Below are 17,929 nucleotides of genomic sequence, written 5' to 3'. Positions count from 1 at the left end.
ATGGACGAAGAGACGTCCAATTGCTTTGAATGTCCCAGACGGATGGCAGGAGGCGCGACAGAGATTCTGCCCTTCGGAAGTAACAGACGGGCGAGAAAATTTCCCAAGTTGCACGGGCAAGCTCTGTTTAGCAGCAATGACGATCGGTGAAATCGGATTTCTTCATGGGAATTGGCAGTGGGCGGTGTCGGTGGCCGTTGCTGCATCCCGCCCACAGACTCGCCCACTGCCTGATCGTGGTTAGATGCCCTGAATCTGGGCATGAACCTGGGCATCCACCATGCACCATCGTCAGCGGCGTCCAAGGACCATTGAGGTGCCTTGAATCGCGGCTCTAGGGGGCCATGATAGGCTGGGTACCCGATCCCTCGGGGCGGCCGCCACTCGGATGGCTGGGGCCTCAACAGGTTTCTCACCCCCAGACAACCGGAACCTCGCCTGATGCCCCACGACCGGCAACTACGAGTATCGAGGTACCTAGCGATGCGATTTGGGGGCCCGTATTTTGGTTAACTACCTAGCGAGCTAGGTACCGGTATGGCACCTAGCCTCAGCGCTAACTGCTGAGGCTAGGCTCCCCTGCTAGGGACAATCCTCCCTAATCGGAGGTCTCTCGTACTCCCACGTGCTAGCAAGCAATGTCTGCAGAAGAAAGAAAACCTCCAGCTTCAATAATCAATAAAGTGTCATTGAATTCATGCTTCTCTGCTGCAAAGGTTGTCTGGGTACATTTCTTGCATGCTCTGTAGCTGCTGACCTGGCTCTTAGAGAGCACGTCTCCTCTTGCTACCAGATCCGCGCCATGTGAAATTCCGTTCTCTATGCCAATGCGAATGAATATCCAAGCCCCGGCCTCATGATTTCCAAAGTTCCTTGTCCGCTGCATGGCAAAATCTATCATTCAGATGCTGTTACAGCGTCTGTACGCAACTGCGTTGTGCTTCCAACTCGTCCAAGACGCAGAGCTGCAACACCCGTCATCATTTGAACAGCGCCAGGATCTCCTTCATATGCTGTTCGCGCACTTCCTGCTTGCTCAACTGTTTGTAATTTTGATTCACCGACACGTCGGCCAGCTGTTGTTTTCTTTTCTGCAATTCCACAATCTTGCCCTCAATGCTATTGTCGATTTGATACCGTTTGACGAGAACCGGGCGCTTCTGTCCGATGCGATAAATTCGATCCACTGCTTGCGCTTCAGCTGCTGGGTTCCACATCGGCTCCATGATGAACGCTCGCGATGCAGCCGTCAAATTGAGACCTTGTCCCGCAGCCTTGATCGATGCCAAGAGGATTCTGATACTGTCGTCCGACGCAAGGGCGTCCATCGATTTCTTCCGGTTGTTAAGGGACATCGTGCCGTCAATGCGGACAAAAGAGTAGCCGTGATCGACTAATGCTCTCTCGATGAGATCCAGGTGCGACGTAAATTCGGAAAAGACAACACACTTCAGAGGGGCTTCTCCGGCGGCTTCCAAGGCTTGACTGTCTTGGTACATTTGCTCAATGTCTGCCAAAAGCGCCCTCGTCTTAGTATGAGGTCCGGAATATGTCTGCACCCCGTCCTCCTCTTCCTGTTCGTCAATGGTGTCGTCTGGTGCCACGAGAATCTCTTGCGCCGTGGATCCACTAAATCCGACGTATTGCGCAGCAATTAGGGCCGAACAAAATGGACAGGTAACGGGTTCCTTGTCCGATAGGCTGTCGAAGGACGCTTTTGCCGGATTGAAGCAGTCGGCGCAAACGAGGTCGAAGCATGGGAGGATGAAGCATCGCAGCGCCTGCTCCTCATCATCCACTTCGGTCTTCGCTACATCCTTAGTTATGCTCCGTTCACAGTTTCGGCACACGTCCAGCTCAGCTTCGGTCCTCAAGTTCAAAGACTCGTACGCGGCTTTTCTCGATATGGTCGGTGGTGCGACAACTTCGTCAACGTCAATGGCTTCGGTGGCGCTTATCCCTTTCAGCAGCTTTAGATCTTTCTCCTTCAACAACTCCCGCCCATGCGCACAAATTAGCCGTAAGGTCATGATGCCACGAAGTACGTGATGCTGAACACCACTGTTCTTCTCCTTCGCACGGCTAAGCTGCTCGATCTGAACGTGAGCTTCCCCTTTGAAGAAGTCGTGCAGCTTTCTTTCTTCGTCCGAAAAGGTCAGTTTGGCGACATAGTCTTTTCTCTCCGGGAGGTCAATCCGGTCTCGAAGTCGACGAAGCGTGAATGAGTCCACAAACACGCGCAAAGCCTTTAAGAATGCCGGATCGCCTGCTTGGGCTGGGCCCCGAATGTACTGATTAAATCGACCTGGGGTATCGTATGGATATAGGCGGAGGAACCTCGTCAGAGAACCCAGGTCATCCAATCGATTTTGAATAGGTGTCCCTGTTAAGCACCAGCGGCGTTGGGCCTCCAGACTGTAACAGGCCTGAGACTGAAGAGCTTTTTGTTCTCGAATCGTATGCGCTTCGTCCAGCACTATCCTAAACCAAATCAGCTGTCTCAACGGGCTTAGTGAAATTGCAGTCTTGGAGAATTCAGAAGCGACCACACCGTACGTCGTGATGATCATTTCGTACTTCAGCAACTTGTACGGATTCTTCTCACGATTAGGGCCGTGATAGACGTGGTATTCCATAGTTCCAGGCTTGATGTGCTGTGCGATCTGATCCTCCCAGTTTTTCACGGTGCTGGTCGGACAGACTATCAATGTCGCCTTTGTGTTGGATAATATGATGCGCTGCATGTCCTGATTGTCGCGCACCACTTTCTCATTCGCAAACAATTCGGCTTCTTCCAACGTGCTTGCGATGAGTGAAAGGGCTTCTAGTGTCTTCCCGAGACCCATAACATCCGCTAGGAGACCACCAAGTACTTGTTCTGGCTCGTCCTTGACAGAAAGACCGGTAATGACTTCGTGGTAAGCGATCTCCCCATTTCTGCGTTGTTTCCGGCGCCAAAGTGAGGAATTCTCTGCTTCGTCACTGCCAAACGTTCGTGGCTGCTCATGTCGGAGAAGGAATGTAAGCGCCTGCTTCTGGTGACTAAGTAGAGGTGTTGTAATGATAGAATCTGGCGGACTAGTCTCATCTAGCGGCCGACTTGCGTTGGCGAAAGAATCAAAGAGCTTTGAGACTGCTTCTGTCGCTTCCTCGAGAGTGCGAGTATCAGCCAAAGTTCTCGCTTGGCCTATGGTACGCGGAGTGTGGAACATTGGCTTGTTCTGTGCATGGGGATTGACGATTGGTATACCAGTCTCCGGAGCCATTGGTGGGCGGAAGAAGAAGTTTGCATTGCCGAAAATGCGACCGACTTTGTTGACATCTCCACGTCGACCGTAGATGTTAACAATCATTTTCAGCTGTTCAGAGCAGGGTTGATGCGGCCATTCTTCTTGTTTCTTACGCCGATTGATCAATTTCGCCTGTGTCCGAAAACCCTTCGTAGTATCCATAGCCACTGCTAGTACTGCAGCAAAGTCGGGGTGGACTCTAGCAAACGACGTGCCGCACGGATCTTGAATGTCAATCACTATGTCCTTTGATGGCTTGCGTATGAAGGTACACCTCATAACGGGCCATTCTCGTCCTTGGTGAAAGGAATTTGCAGTCGTCTTTGGCTTAGGGAGGAGATAGGCTTGTGCGACTGTTGCGATATGGCCATAGCATACCTCTTGGTCATCGAGCGACCGAGAGGAAACAATTTGTACATCATCGTCATCGCCATCCTCTTCATCGTTTGTCAGATCAACCAGGCTTTTCTTTGTCATTTCGGTGGCCTGGTCGGGATCTGGTCGCATGTATTCACCGACAATCCCGCTACCGCGATGATGAGAAGATATACCCATCTTTGGTCCTTGGTCGCGCTGGTCCTCGGCATTCAGTTTCACCTTCTTCCGTGGGTTGCTGATCCTGTCTTCAACGCCGTAGAGGCTCTCCAGCATGGACTTTTTGGGCCCCTCCATGGGAGCAGTTTCTCCTTGAGACGAATGATCGCCGAGAGGCGTACGACCCCCTGCGTTTCCTGAGTGTGAAGAAGCGTCAGTTTGGGGATACAATCCAAAATCAAGCGCGAGGCTTTGACTCTCACCTGATGGATTGGACATCTTCTTAATCGACTTCGGGTCCAGGAACATATGAGCGTTGCTGGCCATCTTATGCTTGTCCATCGCCAAGGTTGAGAGCCGCACTTGAGAGGCGCGTGTCACATTCACATGAGAACAGTGACTGTAGATCGCTTGAGGTGACGATGGTGGCAAATCATAATGCGGCCATAATCACCAATTATGCTCATGTGAGTGAGCGCCAGATGAAGGCGAGGCCAAGGTTGGATGACCAACAAGAGACTAGAACAGTTAAAGACACTGGCTTGAAAGAAGGACAGCGGAGTGATGCAGTGATGGATGGAGTTTTATCAGGTTCTGTGATCAAAGACGCGCTCGGACCAACACGGCTGAAGCCTTGCGCTAAAACAGCAAATACAGTTGGCGAGGCTGAGGCAAAATCTGAGCCTTGCCTGACGCCCATTTGTCCGACAGCCACAAAGGCCTTGCTGAACAACAAACGAACGCTATGATGAATGCCGCACATGCCATGAACATTCACGATGCCGTGGCCCGTATTACTTCCTCCTAAACGCCGAATAGACATCTTGCGACTTCTTGGGGCCTGGTTGCCAATATCTCTGTGGCAAAAGTCACGGTATCCTCTCTCTATGAGATTTCATTTGCATCGTCATCTGGTGCACGCGAGCCCACCATCCAATCTTCAAGGGCTAACCACTCACTCCAGCTCCGCTCCGCAGCGTCGATCTCAGCGTCTGTCGGGTCATACAGCGGACGCATAAATGGTACCGTCTCCAAGGGTAGCATGTCATATTCTCGTTTGACCGATGCCCATCCGCCACTTTTGGCTGCAAAGAGGTAGTTCCGCCTTTCTTGCTCTCTTTGCGGTCCAATCCCCGCTCGCCAGTCGTCCCCGAAAAACCCGTGCAATACTTGGGGCACATCCATACCAGTAACCACAAGACGCCGCAGGTAGGGGATGAGGGATACAGCAGAGGCGGCTGCTGCTGCTTCAGAAGAAGACGGTCTCACCGAGTCTCTATCCAGCCTCGCTTTCCCACTCCTAGATCCAGACGTAGTGTAGACTGGGTGCGGTTGGCGCTGAAACGGGAGCAGAATGTTGATGAAGGATGCAAAGGCCTGGACGAGCGGTTCGTGCTGAGCATGATCTATAAAATATCGCTGACAGCTTTGATATTTGGGGAACCATGCGATAATGTCGAACTGAAACGCTCCGCCCCCGCGTCTGCCTTGGCTACCAGACTCGGAAGGGCTGCTGAGGCCTGTAAATGGTGCATCGCGAACAGATCTCGATGCGCTGAAATTACTCTCGGATGAAGACGACGAGAAGGCCATATTGGCTATCAATCCCCCAAAATGGTGCCAAATGCACCGTCAAAATCGAGAGCGCTCCGGAAAGGAAAATAGAGGCATGCAAGTCTCCCTCCGGCGATCAGTCGTGGAAGTGGCATCAGGCTCAAGCTCATGCGTATCCAATGAGCGCATCATGAGCAACGCAGCGTTGATATATCAGACAACGAGAATGTTGACACGTTCGACGGAACTATGCCACCATGCTACGTGCCGAGACCAAAGGGTGTTGACATGCGGAAACGGGGAGCGGTGAAGGCGTCCAAGCACCAGCTGAAAACCCACGGGAATTAAGCTCCGGGTTGTTTGAACGACCGAGTTTTCTCGCTTCCGCGGGGAGAGACAGTGAAATCAAGAAGAGCGGTAGCAATGGAGAATACTCTTGTTCTCCAGGTCGAGTGAGGCTGTGCTCGCAGTAGATAACAATATGGGCGCGTGTTGGATAACCAGCATTGAGGTCGTTTTGAGGTGTGCGCGTGTTTCGACGGGGAAGCTCGGAACCGGCAATAATACGAGAGCCTCGTGCGCCACGGCACAACGGCCTTTTTCCACTCACACGAACCTGCTCCCCACCTAAGACTCTAAGAGCACCAGACAGCTAGAGAGATGGAGGCAATGAAGTAATCTCCTCGCCGGCAATTGATTCCGCACATGAGTTGGTGACAAGCCTGCCCACCTATTCTGTCTCGCCCTAGCTCAGACTCAGAGTTCCATTCTATCTTGAGAGACGGAAAGGGCATATACACCGTATACAAACAACACCGTCGATGGCGCCCAACAGCTTCTCACTATCCACTCGCCTCACTCTACCCAATGGCCTCTCTATTCCTCAGATACACTTGGGCGTGTACTTGATGTCAAACCGAGAGGCTTCGCAGGCGGTCAAATGGGCCCTCGAAGCAGGCTATCGCGGCGTTGACAGTGCTCAGATGTACCGAAATGAACGGGCCTGTGGTCAGGCCATCTTATCCTTCATCGGTGACAAGTCCAGCAACACCACAGGCCTGAACCGAGAGGACATCTTCTTCACCTCTAAGCTGGCGACAAACACTAACTATGACGCTGCTCGTCGCTCCATCAGACAATCAGTGGAAGCAAGTGGCCTAGGTTATATTGATTTGTTCCTTCTTCACAGTCCGTATGGCGGGAAAAACGCTCGTCTTTCTAGCTGGAGAGCGGTCGAAGATGCCATCCAAGACGGCGAGATCAAGCTAGGAGGTGTCAGCAATTTTGGGACCAAGCATCTGGACGAGCTCGTTGCTGCGAAGCCGCGCATCATGCCCTGTGTCAATCAGATCGAAGTCCACCGTGAGTCGATCTTGTCCCATATATTCGGTGATCACTGTGGAGATAGGAGATGGATATTGCGGTGACCATACTAACAGGACCTGTGCATTCAGCCTTCAATACACGGTCAGACATTGTCGAAACGTGTCGCAAGTATGACATTCTGGTCGAAGCCTACGCGCCTCTTGCCAGAGCTCTCCGCATGGAGCATCCGACAATTGTATCACTGTCCAAGAAATACGGATGCACTCCTGCGCAACTAATGGTTAGGTGGAGTCTCCAACACGGGTATATTCCATTGCCTAAAAGTGTATCGCAACAACGAATCAAGGAAAATGGCAATGTTAGTCATTTTGAGATATCCAGCGACGACATGCAGAGGATGGACGGTCTAGATGAATACTTGGTGACTGACTGGGATCCGGTCGACGCAGACTAAAGTCTAGCCTGCAGATGTACGGATGACCAAGCGCTTTTTAACCGGGGGGCACGTTGGGGCTGTGCCGTTGTGGCCATTTACAAGCAAAGTCCCATGTGGCATCTGGGTGGCATCCGCTTGAACACTGCACGTCTATCCAGCTTGCTCCTGTCAGGTGAGACCAGAATGCCCTACAAAACCACCGACAATGTCCGTCCCAGCAGCCGGGCAAACGCAGGAGCAGAAGGCAGAGCTGACCCCGCAGCTACAGATGATGTCAATGGCGTTGTTGTTGTTGCACTGGGCTGCAGGTTCACTGCGCCTCAAAGATAGAAATACGACTCCTTTCTTTTCTTTCGACTTTGAGTACACGAGGATAGAGGAGACAGAGAGCAGCGGCAGCAACAGCAGCAATGGGATGAAAGGCTCTGGGTACGCCATCATGCAAAGAGCGGTATGAGGCACTCCCCAAAGTCGGGTCTCCAAACATATCAAAAATTCAAGTCACCACCCCCACCTCCTTTGTCACAGTGAAATTGTACTCCGTATCTCGGGCCCGAGTTTCGCTTCGTCAATTGAGTCGAGATGGCAAGTGCTGATTGATGGGAAACAAAAGCCTTGGTCACCCCGACGCACGTATTTGATCAACGGATGATCTTCCAACTAGAGCACGGTGTCCCTTGTCATCAGAGTTCAGACAGCGATCCGGGGCTTATTCCTGCCTAAGCTTTCTCCTCGTAACAGGATGGAAATGTCCAGTGGCAGAAATAGGGTTGGTCCTTTGCAAAATTGCGGCCCCCTTCGAATGCTTAGCGGGGGTAGGGGACTGCGATTGTTCGGAAATACTGGGGGAGTTCGGCCATGCTCGGAGCACACAACGCCCTTTCGTGTTCGACTTGTCCGTGCTTGGTCACTGCTGCGTCGGAAAGTGCGCAGAGATCGCTCGCGAAGGACTCGGAATAGAGATTACCTAGGTAACCAACCGGTGACTTGCGTTGCTTTTGCCACAGAAACAGGAAAAACAAAACAGGAAAAAAGGAAAGAAAAGGAAAGAAATAACGACAAGTCGACTGTATAGTTGCCACCCGTGGCTGGCATGGAGGTTCTCGCCCGCGTGTACTGCTCACAGGAGGGTCGTCAACGGTCGGTCACAAGAAGGCTTACTTCAGCGACTGGCTGTCCCGCTTCCCACGTTGTTTAGCCTCCAGCTTTTGTTCCTCACCCACCTCGCGTGCAAGGGCCGAGTAACATGGTGATTCTCGACCGCGCTCTTATTGTCGCCCATCTCTTGATGATGTACAAGGCCTGGAGGCTCCTCTGTCTCGGTATCAATAAGCCCGGGAGGAGGATCGGACAAAAAGAGAGTGCTTACGGGCAAATTTCAACTGCCGCTGGCTGGAAGGATCTTGGGGGCCGTCCTATATCAGTCAGTTCTGTGACAAGGAAGTTCAAAGGGGGAGTGGGACTTGGATCACGATCTGCGCCCGTTGCAAACACTTCAAGTAGCAGAATCTCTCCCCATGCTCTAAAAGACAGGATTGCCTTCAACACGACCCCATCACTGAGCACTGTTCGTCTCGCCAACGGCCCGGCTGGAGTTGCGACAATGGGTCAGAGCATGCGAGCACTCTAGACTGCCTTCTCCGTATACGAGGATGTACTCCGTGCATCGTGGGTAACAAGCACGCAGTACCTCGTACTTGAGGCAGCCACCGTTGGGCCTCGTCGATCCAGAGATGGCTGCGTTTCGCTGTGGGTGGCTGGCAATCTTCTAGGCCTCAAGCAGCGCGCAGGCACGCCATCTGTCGGCCTATGGATATTTGCTGAGTCAGTCTGCGAAAACACCCCTGGTCGATGCATTCCATTATCTCTGGTTGGGCGGTAGCCGTTGCCTTAGGTGCAGGGGTGGCCGTTTGGTGCGTGATGGTGGGTTGCAGGTCGTGGGACAAAGGAAAAACAGCCCAACTTAGCACTGGTTGCCCATCGAGTGGCATCGACATATTTTGGATATTCGCCGGGAATTAGTTTCCTCGCCTCGTTGACTGGGGATTCTTCTCACTGGTCGCTCAGGACCCCATGAAGCAGTTCACCCAGCAGTGGCTAATTGCTGCCTTAGTCATGGATGTTAGTGTACCATCGGTGCCATGAGGGTGCCATGTACCGGCCCATCTCGCCCATTTGGCATCTGGCTTCTCCAGACTTGTCGCAGGCCGTTAAGTCCAGCGTACCAGATACCGTCTGCCTCCCCGATCACTTCGGCCTCTATCAAGCACGCACAGCCTCCACCTCCAATCCTACGCCCGATCCGCATCCTTCAAGTCCCCGAAACGCCCTACCAGGAGGAGCCCTGGTTCTCGGGTCGAAAGCAGGTGGATGGATGGAAGGTTGCGTCCGCATAAATACCCAGTGTCTGGGAGTTGTCTGTACCAGCTGCCACCGGTCCCTGCCCGCAGATAGCACCCATTGGCCCAAATGCGCCGGGCGAAGAGGGTGGTCCGCCCAGAACGTCTCCCCCCTCTCTACCGGCACGGTAGACCGAGTACCCAGAACGTGCTCGCGCCAGAGCCAGGGCCCTTTAACTAAGTCGACTAGGCCACTAGGCGTCCCTGATGCCCCCTCCACGCCCGGCCACGGGCATCTCCCATCGTACAACAGCGCCAATCCGGATGCCACAGATGTCCTCCAAGAATCAAGAGTCTTGCCCTGCAGATTCCTTTGCGCGATCGCCCTCGAAATCCTTCCACCTCGTCGTCAGTTTCACAATGGTCCCTTTCTCCCCATTTTCCAATCCCTTGGAAACTTAAGGTATTCTCTTCACCACGTCTCCTGAAAGTCTATTCACACCTACTCGTACTCCGTCCTCTGTGGAGAGCAAAGTACAGCTACAAAAAGCGCTCTGCAGCTGTCGTCCCCCGCCAACTGGGAAGATTGGGCCCGTTGTACTTCTTTACCCACCCACGTTTCTCCGAACTCGCACGATGCATCTCTCGTCGACGGGTCGTTAAAGACTCTCAGCTGCGCCTCTCTGATCCTCTCCGTAAAGGGCCTGCGTATCATTGCCACTCTACTGTTTCCTCCAACCTCCCTGCGGTCATCTCCAGTGCCACTTGACGTATGTGCACGCGGGTCGAACGTCGTCCCGATCTAGTCCCCCTTCGCAGAGAATATCTGGTTCCTGTCGCCACGGCCATCAACGAGGAGATCTGGTTCTGCTGCCTGTAGGCTACACGAGGAGGAACGTATTTGCGGGAACGTTGCAGGACACAAATCCGATATATTCCAACGACCAATTCTACGTTTCCAGTCCTCAACCGGTCGTATCATGGACTTCTCGTACTTCACTTCAGCCCCGCAGCCGTATCAGTTCTTTGGCTTGCCTCAGACGCCCTCCACAACCCAAACAAGTCATCTGGACGAGTTTAGGACCGCTCCTTCCACTGTGAGCTGCTCTTGGTCGGCGAGACTACGGGAGAAGGTGACTAACCATGCTGTAGGATCAATATGATGCTGCCTTCGCGGCGTTTCAGCAAAGCTTCCATTATGACCCTGCCACTTTCCTCGCTCAGCCACATCAAGCATCCACCCAATCTCCATCGATTCAAGGCCGCCATGACTCGATGGTATCTATGCCAGAAGTAGACATGACCAGTCTCAATGCACCCGCGGCAGATATAACGCCCGACGAACCAACTGTCGCAAGAAGCAGCAGCGAAGAGAAGGATACTTTGACACCTCAGCAGAGTCGCAGGAAGGCACAAAACAGAGCTGCGTAAGACCACTGAATCTAGATCTCTTGAGGGGTTAATATGATTCTAACAGTGATTCTCAGCCAACGAGCATTTCGAGAGCGAAAGGAGAAGCACGTGAAGGATCTCGAGGCTAAGCTGACGAGCCTGCAACACCAATCCGTGACCCTGAACGGGGAGAACGAGCGGCTGCGGCGCGAGCTCGCAAAAGTTGCGACCGAGAATGAGATTCTTCGTGCTACATCTGGTGCGGCATCGAATGGTCCGACACCATTTATGGAAGAGCCCGATGAGCTGGTCGGCCCACTGGGGTACATCCCCACTGATCGACACTCGAAAGACCGCTCGCCTACTAGCAGCAGTGGTTCCTCCTTCGACATAGGCTCCAAATACGCTCACTTTGGCACATTAAGGACCATCACCGTAGACAACGACACCGGAGAACCTTTGCTTGGGGCTGGCGCTACTTGGGACTACATCCAAGCCCATGAGCTCTTCCGCAAGGGGCTTGTGGATGTCGGCGACGTCTGTGAGCGTTTAAAAAAGATGGCAAGATGTGACGGCCAAGGGCCAATTTTCCTCGAGAGTGACGTCAGGCAAGCAATTGCTGAAAGCGCCGTTGCTGGAGGGCGCGACGAGCTGATATGAGGTCGTCTCGTCGCTCGTTGCACCGCAATCGGTGCCTCACCTCTGCCCTATCTTCGGACAACCTTTGTTCGAATCTTTTTTGATCAAGCGTGGGCGCTTCGGAGTATTGGTTAACATGATCTCAAGCGAATTGCAAAGCATTTGGAGGAAATCTGTGAGCGTGGCTTGTGCCATCTATTCAACTGTCCAGTCTACGAATGCCATGACATTCGGACGCCCCGAAGGTTTCCTGCCTGCTATACTGAGTGGCAAGGACCCTTTTATCACAAGTAATGCTCCAATCCCCACAGCTATCTCGGCATGCCCCTCTGCGAGGGGAGAGGATTTGCATGCAACACTCTTCAGGCCCTTCCTGAAGTGGATCAAAACCGTCTCTGACAAATGGTCTGGGCTACATTATGTTAGCTGAACCCTTGGACTCTTATGGGCGCCACGAGTGACACAAAATACCCCCAGTTTAGGACCCTGGGGCGTACCTGCTCCAAACGCTTCTTCTTTCCAGAATCCGGAGACATATCACGATCCTTGACAGACACAAGCCTGCCGGACTGGATCTGATTATCTGAGGAGATACCCGAGCCTCCAAACACATCAAACCGACGCCTTATGTGGCCAAGATATCCTTTTGGGGTACATACAGGATACGAGTGATCAACCACCGCTAGTCGGACAACAAGTGCATCCTTGGGACAAACTCAGAATCTGGAATCCATGATCGGCGCCGAGTGGCATTTGGATTTTCAGCTGTAGCCCGACTTTCGGCAAATCGTACCATATCGTTTGGCACTACGGGCACGGCTCCTTGTGAATGAACCCGCTACAAGAGGTGCCACCCTTGTTGGCGTGGTAGTTCTGAAAGAGTTGCAAGTGTGCAAAGGTGGTCTCTTGAGCAGCCAATAGTGACATTGCCAAAGCAGAGAGTTCCGAACCTCTGGATTCTGGAATGATGCACATTTGTGAGCTGCCGTAGAGGTGCCCGCATCACCATTCTCACCTTGGCTAATAGCCATGGCTCATAGTCATTAGCATCCTTGAAGATGAAGACTGCTCATCAACCCAAGGAATTATTTCATCAGTCCCAATCATCATCGTCTTCGTCGTCTTGGTTTTTGTTCTTCTCGTCCTCGTCGTCCTCGTCCTTTCGTCTGAGTCGCATGTCATTATCCGCCACAGCGCCGACTTCAACAAGGAGTCGCTCAAGATCCCTCAGGTTTGTTCTCACACCATTGAGCTGTGCCAGAGTAATAATTTGACGCTTTATGTCACCATCCTTATAGACCAGAATGGTCGGCGTGTTCTTCTCGGGATAGCCCTCGATGCAGAGATCAGCGCGGATTTCGCAGAACTTGACGTCTCCGAACTTTCTCGCGGCTTGCCTCCAGACCTCGGACAGGACCCGAGACTCGACATTGGTGCCCAGGGAAGAGGTTAAGTTGACCAAGACAAATGCCTTGGACGATTCTTCCGTAACGTCGCGGGCATAATCTGGCTTTTGGAGCGGAAACACTTGGCCGTAAAGGGACTTCTTTTGCAGCTTTGCGATTTCGGCGAGGCGCTTTTGGCGGTAAATCTCGAGAAAAGCTTCATCTTCCTCGTCTTCAAGGTCATGGAGTTCATCCAAATCTTTGTCTTCCAGTCGGTTGTCGTGGGCCTTCTTTACGGCTTCGAGTAAGGCTTCTTGGATGATGGGTTCTGGGTCGGGTTGCTTTTCAGGGATAATGCCATGTTTGCGAAGAATGTCGTTCCTGTACACGTCACAGAAAGCATATTAGACGGACCGGGAAAGAGAAAGCACGGGGAAGAGGACAACGTAGAAACGAACCACTCTGTATCTGCATTGGGATCATCAACAGGGACGTTTACGGGCACATCCATTGTGAATCAAGGGGGGCTGAGAGCAACCAGAAGAAGCGACAATGAATCAAAAGTCTCTGGAGAAAGACAATGAGAAGAAAATAATACCAGGTTTCCATTCTCATCAGCGACCTTCCAAGTGGCGTGAAGGATGAAAGCCACAGTGTGGCGGCCAGTTGTGGCTGTCGCAGGCTCAGTGGCTTGCAAGTGGCTCGCAGGCACTCCGCACAAATTATTGGCAACTTGAATGGGACAAGGACACCGTCGACAACTCCAGCCCACGTCCGACGCCAGACGCCATACAAGACGTCTCGACAGCATTGACCACACGCCAACGTCCTGGCTGCGGTTGACACTCACCTCCTTTTCTGCCTTCATAGCTAGCCTTCCCCGACCTTTTGTTCCTGCGCAATGATTCCACGGTAGTGGCATACCGAAACTTGTCCCAGCTCCTCCTTCCCCTAGGGGGCATCCCTGTCATCCCGAATCTCTGCCAACCATCAATTGAATGTGTGTGAGGTGCTGCCGTGCAATATGAGTTACGCCAAAAAAGACGAGGATGCCGAACACTCCGGCTTCAAGCTGGACCGGACTTCTGTTTTCCAAGATGGTATTTCCCTCACCTACCTCTCACTTTCACCTTTCATTGCCAAACGTCTCAGTTGCAGATATTGACCCAAGTTCCAGCTCGGCTGTTCAACTCCTCGCCTATATCTCCTCGAAAATGTCGTACCCTACTCACCAAGATCGCCGTCCTTCTCTTCACAGGAGAAAAATTCCCTACCAATGAAGCAACCACGCTCTTTTTCGGCATTTCCAAGTTGTTCCAAAACAAGGACCCCTCGCTTCGCCAAATGGTCTATTTGATACTCAAAGAGCTCGCACACACCGCTGAGGATGTCATCATGTCTACGAGTATCATTATGAAGGATATGACTGTGGGTAGTGAGATCATCTACAAGGCGAATGCTATCCGGGCTCTGTGCAGGATCATAGACGCCACGACCGTTCAGGGTATTGAAAGGCTAATTAAGACCGCCATCGTCGACAAATCTCCCGCTGTCTCCTCGGCAGCGTTGGTCTCCTCGTATCACCTACTTCCAATCGCCAGAGATGTCGTTAGGAGGTGGCAGAGCGAGACTCAAGAGGCCGCTTCCTCGGCCAAACCTGGTGGTGGATTTCTGAGTTTTGGAGGTGGCTCCCAGACACTGGCCGCTGCCAACACGAATTATATGAACCAATATCACGCAATTGGACTGCTATATCAGATGCGGGCGCATGACCGTATGGCTCTGGTCAAGATGGTACAACAATATGGCGCAGCAGGAGCAGTCAAGAGTCCGGCCGGTGTCATGATGTTGGTCCGGCTAGCCGCCCGTCTCGCCGAGGAGGATCCAAGCCTCAGGAAACTCATGATGCAGATGTTGGATACCTGGCTACGGCACAAGAGCGAGATGGTCAACTTTGAAGCTGCCAAAGCCATTTGCAACATGCCAGATGTGACCGACGCCGAGGCTGCGCAGGCTATTCACGTTCTGCAATCCTTCTTGACGTCTCCGAGAGCGGTCACGAAATTTGCTGCTATCCGGATTCTTCATTCTTTTGCCTCCTTCAAGCCTCAAGCGGTTCATTCCGCCAATCCAGATATTGAGGCGCTGATCTCTAACAGCAATCGGTCGATCGCTACTTTCGCAATCACAACACTACTGAAGACGGGTAATGAAGCCAGCGTAGACCGGCTCATGAAGCAAATATCCGGTTTCATGGCTGAGATCACAGACGAGTTCAAGATTACCATTGTCGAAGCTATCCGGACGCTCTGCATGAAATTCCCCAGCAAACAGGCCGGCATGCTCACCTTCTTGAGCGGCATCCTACGAGACGAAGGAGGTTATGAATTCAAACGTGCAGTGGTGGAGAGCATGTTTGATCTGATCAAATTTGTTCCAGGAAGCAAAGAAGAAACTCTCTCACACTTGTGCGAGTTCATTGAAGATTGCGAGTTCACCAAGCTGGCGGTACGGATTTTACATCTTATCGGTGTCGAAGGACCAAAGACGCCACAACCTACAAAATACATCCGGTATATTTACAACCGAGTCGTCCTAGAGAACGCGTTAGTCCGCGCAGCCGCAGTGACTGCCCTTGCAAAATTCGGCGTCGGGCAAAAGGACCCTGAGGTCAAGAAGAGTGTTGAGGTCCTGTTGACGAGATGTCTAGACGACACGGACGACGAGGTGCGTGATAGGGCTGCACTCAGTCTACGGTTGATGCAGGAAGAAGACGACGTTGCAGATCGTTTCATCAAAAACGACTCGATGTTCTCCTTGTCGACCTTCGAACACAAACTGGTCATGTACGTGACATCCGACGACAAATCAGTGTTTGCTAAAGCCTTCGATATTCAATCAGTACCGGTGGTGTCACACGAGCAAGCGTTGGCAGAAGAACGCACGAAGAAACTCAACACCGCAACCCCTACACTGAAGGCACCAAGCACAGGACCTGTAAAACCCAAGGTGAATGGAGCCGCGGAAGGACCCGCAGCCGGTGCAGCAGCCGCGCAAAAATATACACAGATCTTCTCCAGAATACCCGAGCTTGCAGCCTACGGGCCGGTGCTAAAATCGAGTGCCGTGGTTGAACTTACGGAAAGCGAGACCGAGTACGTTGTGTCTGCTGTGAAGCATATCTTCAAAGAACATGTCGTGGTACAGTACGACATCAAGAACACCCTTGATCAGACTGTCCTTGAGAACGTGACTGTGCTGGCTTCACCTGCCGACGAAGAAGAGCCTACGCTCGAGGAAGAATTCATCATTCCCGCCACCGCCTTAAAGACCAACGAACCTGGCGTCGTGTACGTCGCATTCCGCAAAATCGGGGGCGACTCCGCTTTCCCCATCACCACATTCACAAACGTCCTTAGGTTCACGAGTAAAGAGATCGACCCTACAACGGGCGAAGCCGAAGAAGGAGGCTATGAAGATGAATATGAAGTGGAGAATCTGGAGTTGACAGGCGCGGATTTTGTCAGTCCTGCATTCGCGGGCAATTTCGATCACATTTGGGAGGGCACAGGAGCGAATGGAGAGGAAGTTAGCGAGACCTTGGTATTGGGAAGTGTCAAGACGTTGGCTGGTGAGTATCCGACCACTTCCCGGGACTGCTCATGTGTTGTTGCTAACTTCCATTATCTTGTAGACGCCACAGAACAACTGTCGCAAGCCCTGTCTCTGCAACCTCTTGACGGCACCGACGTGGTGTTGTCCAACACGACCCACACGCTGAAAATGTACGGCAAGTCTGTCGCTGGTGGACGAGTGGCAGCGCTGGTGAAAATGGTGCATTCGGCCAAAGCTGGTGTCACCGTCAAGGTTAGTGTAAGGACTGATGAGACCGGAGGGGGTCTTGCGCAGGGCATCATTGGTGCGCTCTCCTAAGTGACCAAAGCTTTGAACCAAGCGTCATGCCGACGAGATGAAAATCGTCGCGATAAGCTCCTGCATGCTCAAAGCACGGTCATGGGGCACGGAGTTTGCACCAGGCTTGCAGAAAGCCAGTGCGGTGCGCCATGGAACAGAAATGGCATCCGAGACCCAACGGTTGAAGTGGCGAGCAATCAGAAGCGAGTGAAACGTGTGTTGCCCGGGAATTTTGTCCCTTCCAAGTTGTCAGGTATTTAGCAATGTCCCCAGACCGGTCGGCAGAGCAAATGGAATTACGTTCAGTTCATGGGATGGGTAAGAGAAAAACAAGGAAAACATCCTCAATGGTCTCTACTAGAAAAAGTTCAGGCCAGGGGTAACGAACTATCCATTTGCGCTCAACATGGGATCCACCAGCTTTCTCCCTCGTATGCTGCTCGCACGAGTGTGTGGAGGAGGAGGTGGTCGTCTTCGTCGTAGTAGATTTTGAACGACTCCCAAGAAGAGAACATACACTCCCCACCTCTTTTTTTGTTGGTCCTGGAAAGGGTGGTTCGCGATGGTTTGGTTATATCTACGTCTAGTAAATACGAGATATGACGCGGAATACCGGTCCAGAAGTCCCATACATCAAGTTCGCGCTGGCCCTGACAATGCAAGGGGGTTTCTAGAGAGTCGCGCTCCGGCCCTTGCAACTGTCTCTCACACCATCTCCGTCCAGATGGAATGCCTCGTTATTGCTTCGCCGCATGTTATTGGAGGTTTTGCGGCGTATGCGGATGATGGGTCGTTAGTTGGCATGGTCCTTGTTCTTAGAGGAGGGTTGGTTGGATACAGAATCCATGTGGTTGATCAATACAAGCTCGAAATATCCTCGGTAGAATGGTTGTCGGTGATGCAGACGAGGAGGTTGGCGAGGACATATCGAATGCGATGCTGAATAGAGGCGTAGCCTCTGGTTGAAGGGTCGCATATGGCTTCCGGCTCGAGGGCTCGACATGATAATGTCAATCGGATTACCTTGGTGGGGCCGTTTCATGGTGAACAGTCGACACCTTCGCCCTGAAGATCCGAGGTTACGGGGTGTGATCGAAATATGGAAGCATTGTCGTCCTC

At 52.4% G+C, this 17,929-nt stretch overlaps 6 protein-coding genes across 6 annotated transcripts; 3 read left to right on the top strand and 3 right to left on the bottom strand.

Moving 5' to 3' along the window:
- Positions 1-980: 980 nt before the first annotated feature.
- On the bottom strand, positions 981-4,151 carry Z520_11152 (uncharacterized protein; the record flags this gene model as incomplete). The annotated part of the gene is made up of 2 exons (XM_016781641.1): positions 981-4,021; positions 4,088-4,151. The coding sequence occupies 2 exons, from the start codon at positions 4,149-4,151 to the stop codon at positions 981-983; spliced, it is 3,105 nt and encodes a 1,034-aa protein (XP_016627218.1).
- Positions 4,152-4,709: 558 nt separating this feature from the next.
- Z520_11151 (uncharacterized protein) lies at positions 4,710-5,417 on the bottom strand (the record flags this gene model as incomplete). The annotated part of the gene is made up of 1 exon (XM_016781640.1): positions 4,710-5,417. The coding sequence occupies one exon, from the start codon at positions 5,415-5,417 to the stop codon at positions 4,710-4,712; it is 708 nt and encodes a 235-aa protein (XP_016627217.1).
- A 782-nt stretch (positions 5,418-6,199) lies between these two features.
- Positions 6,200-7,158, top strand: Z520_11150 (uncharacterized protein; the record flags this gene model as incomplete). Its single annotated transcript, XM_016781639.1, has 2 exons — positions 6,200-6,740; positions 6,833-7,158. The coding sequence occupies 2 exons, from the start codon at positions 6,200-6,202 to the stop codon at positions 7,156-7,158; spliced, it is 867 nt and encodes a 288-aa protein (XP_016627216.1).
- A 3,301-nt stretch (positions 7,159-10,459) lies between these two features.
- Z520_11149 (uncharacterized protein) lies at positions 10,460-11,531 on the top strand (the record flags this gene model as incomplete). The annotated part of the gene is made up of 3 exons (XM_016781638.1): positions 10,460-10,576; positions 10,632-10,906; positions 10,967-11,531. The coding sequence occupies 3 exons, from the start codon at positions 10,460-10,462 to the stop codon at positions 11,529-11,531; spliced, it is 957 nt and encodes a 318-aa protein (XP_016627215.1).
- A 1,072-nt stretch (positions 11,532-12,603) lies between these two features.
- On the bottom strand, positions 12,604-13,406 carry Z520_11148 (uncharacterized protein; the record flags this gene model as incomplete). Its single annotated transcript, XM_016781637.1, has 2 exons — positions 12,604-13,276; positions 13,354-13,406. 2 exons carry the CDS (start codon positions 13,404-13,406, stop codon positions 12,604-12,606), a joined length of 726 nt encoding a protein of 241 aa, XP_016627214.1.
- Positions 13,407-13,919: 513 nt separating this feature from the next.
- On the top strand, positions 13,920-16,828 carry Z520_11147 (uncharacterized protein; the record flags this gene model as incomplete). Its single annotated transcript, XM_016781636.1, has 3 exons — positions 13,920-13,995; positions 14,073-16,526; positions 16,590-16,828. The coding sequence occupies 3 exons, from the start codon at positions 13,920-13,922 to the stop codon at positions 16,826-16,828; spliced, it is 2,769 nt and encodes a 922-aa protein (XP_016627213.1).
- Positions 16,829-17,929: the final 1,101 nt, after the last annotated feature.

The sequence above is a fragment of the Fonsecaea multimorphosa genome (genome assembly GCF_000836435.1).
Source record: "Fonsecaea multimorphosa CBS 102226 unplaced genomic scaffold supercont1.36, whole genome shotgun sequence".
Lineage (NCBI taxonomy): Eukaryota > Fungi > Ascomycota > Eurotiomycetes > Chaetothyriales > Herpotrichiellaceae > Fonsecaea > Fonsecaea multimorphosa.
This window is presented reverse-complemented; position numbering and strand designations above follow the sequence as displayed.